This window comes from Octopus bimaculoides, chromosome 24 (genome assembly GCF_001194135.2).
Source record: "Octopus bimaculoides isolate UCB-OBI-ISO-001 chromosome 24, ASM119413v2, whole genome shotgun sequence".
In the NCBI taxonomy this organism is placed as follows: Eukaryota; Metazoa; Mollusca; class Cephalopoda; order Octopoda; family Octopodidae; genus Octopus; species Octopus bimaculoides.
Genome location: NC_069004.1, coordinates 32830822 through 32835964, shown reverse-complemented (window position 1 = coordinate 32835964; position 5143 = coordinate 32830822). Strand labels below are relative to the sequence as shown.

Genomic DNA, 5143 nt, shown 5'->3' with positions numbered 1-5143 from the left:
TTTACCCTCCCATCACATCCTTCATCGTCACTAGGGCAGATGCTTTATGACAATAGGAAAAAACATGTGCAGACGCAGAGCATTTTCAAGATGAAATCAAGATCTTTTTTAATTAAAAATATTTGAAAAATGATTACTTGCATAGATGCACACAAACTTAGTAAAGAAATGCAAAATTTACACATAATGCACAATTCTGCATACATTCACAGCAAAACCACTAGAATATAACATTAGTTGAAATGAAGTCCTAGATATATTATAACATGGGGTGGTCATGGCTAGATTGCCTTTGATCATTTGATGAACTCAAGTGGAGCTTATTGGGAATTGCCATGACAATAAGCTACATGACAATAAGCTACATGTGCTACCTTTGTTCAGCAGTTCTGTCTACTCACCGGCCAGACACTTCACCAGAAGTTCTTGTGTGTCTGTGATGTTCTTCAACCTTAAAATAACTTTGCCTGAAACTTCCGGATCATTCTGGGTGCTGAATAGGTTAATGATCTGTAAGGAGAGAGAGAGAGAGACAAAGAGATAGATTGGGAGACAGGCTGAGAGAGAGAGAGAGAGGGGAGGGGGGGAAAAGAATCTGTGATATACGATTGTCGTTGAGGCTACAAAAAGAACTGCTCTTCTGCCAGACATCGTTTCTGATGCCAACGCTTGTTTTCAAGTACAGTACTCTATTCAACTGGTTTTTGCACATTGAACCAGCAAGTGATGGGGGGTACTGTCGATAAAAGGAAGCCCCAGACAAGTTCAGCTCTGGGGTTGATAATCTTGACAAACACCCTCCCCTCAAAATAACTGGCCTTCTGCTGAAATCAGAAACTGTTATTAGTTCTTAGATAAAGATGGTGGATTATCAGAATGGTTTGGGTGTCAGTAGAAGTGCCTTACAGTATTCATTCCATTTCTTTATGGCCCGAGTTCAAATCCAACTAAAGTCAACTTTGCCTCTCACCCCTTTTGAAGCACCAGTTACAATTCTGCAGTCGATGGTTATTGACCAATCTCTGATCCGCAAAACAGCTGGTCTTGTGTCCGAATCAGAAACCATTGTTATTATTATTATTATTATTATTATTATATTCATCCATCTTCCCATTCTGAGTTCAAATTCCACCAAGGTCAACTTTGCCTTTCATCCTTTTGGGGGGTGATAAATTAAGTACCAGTGAAACATTTGATGTAATTGACTCGTTCTCTGACTTACCAGGAGTTGGTAAGTCAGAAGATTGCATCGAGCTCCACTGTCTTTACTGTTGGATGCCTTTCCTAATGCCAACCACTTTACAGGGGTTGATTAAAACAAAAGGATGAACACTCACCTCACGAAACCAATTCAGGGTGTAGAACAAAGTGGAACATATGATTTCTTTCTCGGCGGTCGACACTGTCTCGATTTTCTCAATGACCTGGGATGTCGTCACACACAACGGACAACCTAGAATAGATAAACAATCACAGATGACCTTCATCATGGGGGGACAGAAGAGAAAAAAGAAAAAATCACTCCTCTTGCTCGTCAAACTTTGAAATGTGCTGTGGGCTCAGGAATGATCCTCCATGTGGAAGTTTGAATTGCTAGAAATAGTACCCACTTCTCCCTTGAACTAGGATTTTCTTATCTCTCATCACTTACTTGTAGCTGTCATTAGACTGTGGCCTTGCTGGAGCATCACCTTGAACGATTTTTGTTGAACAAATCAACCCCTGTACTCATTCATTTTAAGCCTGTTCCTTATTCTATCATTCTGTTTTGCTGAATTGCTAAGTTACAGGAATGTAAACACACCAACACTGGTTGTTAAGCAGTGGTAGGCGACAAACGCAGACACACACACACACTTCTTCCAGTTTCCGTCAACCAAATCCACTCACAAGGCTTTGGTTCGCCCAAGACTATAGCAGAAGACATTTGTCCAAGGTGTCACTCAGTGGGACTGAACCCAGAACCATGTATCATCATTTAATGTCTGTTTTTCATGCTGGCATGGATTGGACGATATATATCGATGTGTGTGTATGTGTTTCTCCCTCATCACCACTTAATCGGTGTTAGTTCGTTTACATCCCCATAACTTAGCAGTTCGGCAAAAGACATCGATAGAATAAGCACCAGGCTTTAAAAAAGAAAAAACTGACCGACTAAAATCTCTTCAAGGCGGTGCCCCAGCATCGTCGCATTCCAAAGACCGAAACAAGTAAAAGCTAAAGGATTACAAATGCTTGTTATTATAATTTCTGCGTTTAGACGAAGAATAGCAATTTCGTTTTAGACTTAATAGATTAGAGTTATCTCCCAATAAGACAAAAGGAAAAGAGAGAGAGAGAGATAATGAGGGCTAGAGTTATCTTTCTTCGTTCTATCACATTAAAAATCGGATTAGAGTTATCTCCCTTACATTTCGTTCTCAATCTTTAGATGGCAAAGGAGGAAATTCATAAATTTCGCAGAGGTTAACCTTTTACTTGATTCAATCACTGGACTGCGGCCATGCTGGGGCACTACCTTGAAGGGTATAGTCAAACAAATCAATCCCAGTATTTATTTATTTATTTATTTTCCAGGCTGATACTTATTCTATTGGTATCTTCTTGATGAACCGCTAAGTTACAGGGGCATAAACAAGCACAAAGACACACATACTTGACGTATACGCTTTGTGTATTTGCCAGTGCTGATGTCATGTAACTGGCACCGTAAAGAGCACCTTTCAAGCGTTGGGACTCACGGAGGTAAAGTGGCCGAGTTCCTTTCATGTGTCGGGCCTCATGGAGACAAAGTGGCTGAGTTCCTCTTGAGCGTTGGGTCTCACAGACGCAATGACTGAGACTATATATATATATATATAATTAAAATTAATCAAACGACATACTAAGTAATTCTACCTGCTAGAAGTAACAGTCAAAACTCTTATTTAAATTGCCAAAATAAGAGTGACTGTTATTTCTAGCAGGTAGACATACTTAGTATGTCCTTTGATTAATTTTAATCCTTCAGCTATTTAATGCTTTTTTTTTGGGGGGGGGGGTCCTAAAATCGCCTATATTATCAATTCTGATATTATCATTTTTAAATTGTTACACTAGATAGTAACAGAGTCACAAGTTATTTCTTCGTAAATTATTTTTCTCGTGAATTACTTGCTCTGTATTGAACTATATACACACACACTCTCTCTCTCTCTCACACATACACACATAGAAGAACCTGTGCCAGTGGCACGTAAAAAACACCCATTACACTCTTAGAGTGGTTGGAGTCAGGAAGGGCATCCAGCCATAGAAACCATGCCAAATCAGACTGGAACCTGGTGCAGCTCTCTGGTTTACAGTTCCAATCATATCATCTAACCCATGCCAGCATGGAAAGCAGACGTTAAATGATGATGATGATATATATATACGGGACAGGCTTCTATACAGTTTCCATCTAATTCACTTACAAAGCATTAGTCAACCTGGGGTTTAATAGAAGACACTCGCTTAAGGTGACAAGTAATTCATGTGCTCAACAGCTGTTTCATTAGCATTAAACATCATTATAAACAGTAATTCCCATGAAAAAAAGTGATTCTAAGAAGACAATCTATAATTAACAAAGGCTTTAAAAAAATGGTAACAACAAAAATAGGAATTCAAAAACGTTGAAATTTCAAAATCCTCCTCCTCCCTCACCTAATAAGGCCATGATGTTGTCAAGGTTATTGTTTCTCTGTAACTGGTGGACTCCAAGGAGACGAAGGGTAGGCACGAGACACAAAGGAGATGACAGGCTACTACAAAGGATATATATAGAAAAGAAAGAAAGAAAGAGGGATGACTTTAGTTAATAACAATGACAACATCAATGAAAATAAGGAAGAAGCAGGGATGACAATAAAGATCCCTTTCTATTATAGGCGCAAGGCCTGATTTTTTTGGGGGAAGGGGTAAGTCAAGGACACTGATCCCAGTGTGCAACTAGCATTTATTTCATTGTAAAGTTGACTTGGGCAGAATTTGAACTCAGAACATAATACCAGATGGAATACCACTCAGCATTTTGTCCAACATGTTAAGGATTCTGGCAGCTTGCCATCTTCAATGATGTAAAGGCGGCGAAAATCAATGAGAAATTGCAGAGATTCACAATTTAACTTTACCTTTCAGCATAGTCAAAGACAGAAGTAGAAGCAGTTCCATAGAGTAAGAGTGGTAAGATGATCACGGCAATGTTGTCTTCAACATCATCGTCCAAGGAATATTGGAAATCCATAGGAAGCAGAGTTTGTCTGAGAGAAGAGAAAGAAATAAAAAGTAAAAATCATTTTAGAGAGAATTTAGGTTAAAAAACAGAACTTCTTTTATTTTCTGTTTAATCATCATCATCACTTAACGGCTGTTGTCCATGCTGGCATGGGTTGGACGGTTTAACTGGGCTGACATGCTGGAAGGCTGCACCAGGCCCCAGTCTGATTTGGCAATGTTTCTACAGCTGGATGCCCTTTCTAATGCCAACCATTTGGAGAATGTAATGGGTGCTTTTATGTGCCACCAGCAGAGGTGCCATTTGCGTGACACTGGTATCTGCCATGACTGCAGTTTTGCTCAGCTTGATGGGTCTTCTTCTCAAGTATGACATAATGTCAAAGGGCTGTCATTGCTTCCATGAAGCCCAATGCTCGAAAGGAACTCAGCCACTTTGTCTTTGTGAGTCCCAACGCTCGAAAGGTGTTTGTTATGTGCCACCAGAATGGGTGCATTTGGCTTGACGGGTCCTCTGAAGCACAGCACATCACCAAAGGTCTCAGCCACAAGTTATTGCCTCTGTGAGGCTCAAAGCTTGATGGTGGTGGTAGTAGTAATAGTGGTGGTGGCAGTAATAGCGGTGGTGGCAGTAATAGTGGTGGTGGTGGTAGTAGTAGTGATAGTAGTAGTATTAGTAGTTCTTACTTTGTCAAGTAGTCATCCTGAACATCGATCACATAACTGTCCTGGAAGTCTGCAATAACGTTCTCTTCTATCCATTCCTGAGGAATAAAGACGACAGAAACCGATAAATAATAATTCTTTTCACTATAAGAATTGACTGTGATCAGAATTGTAGAGAGGGAGAGGGAGAGAGAGAGAGAGAGAGAGAGAGAGAGAG

At 40.0% G+C, this 5143-nt stretch overlaps 1 protein-coding gene across 1 annotated transcript in view; it reads right to left on the bottom strand.

Annotated features, from left to right (window-relative positions):
- LOC106877317 (Fanconi anemia group D2 protein) overlaps positions 1-5143 on the bottom strand; it is a 43714-nt gene that overhangs the window by 19868 nt on the left and 18703 nt on the right. Inside the window, exons 20-24 of the mRNA XM_014926184.2 lie at positions 4948-5024; positions 4158-4286; positions 3691-3791; positions 1338-1453; positions 402-510 (exon numbers count right to left, since the gene is read on the bottom strand). Coding sequence (XP_014781670.2) covers positions 402-510; positions 1338-1453; positions 3691-3791; positions 4158-4286; positions 4948-5024 — 532 coding nt within the window. The remainder of the gene's footprint in view (positions 1-401; positions 511-1337; positions 1454-3690; positions 3792-4157; positions 4287-4947; positions 5025-5143) is intronic.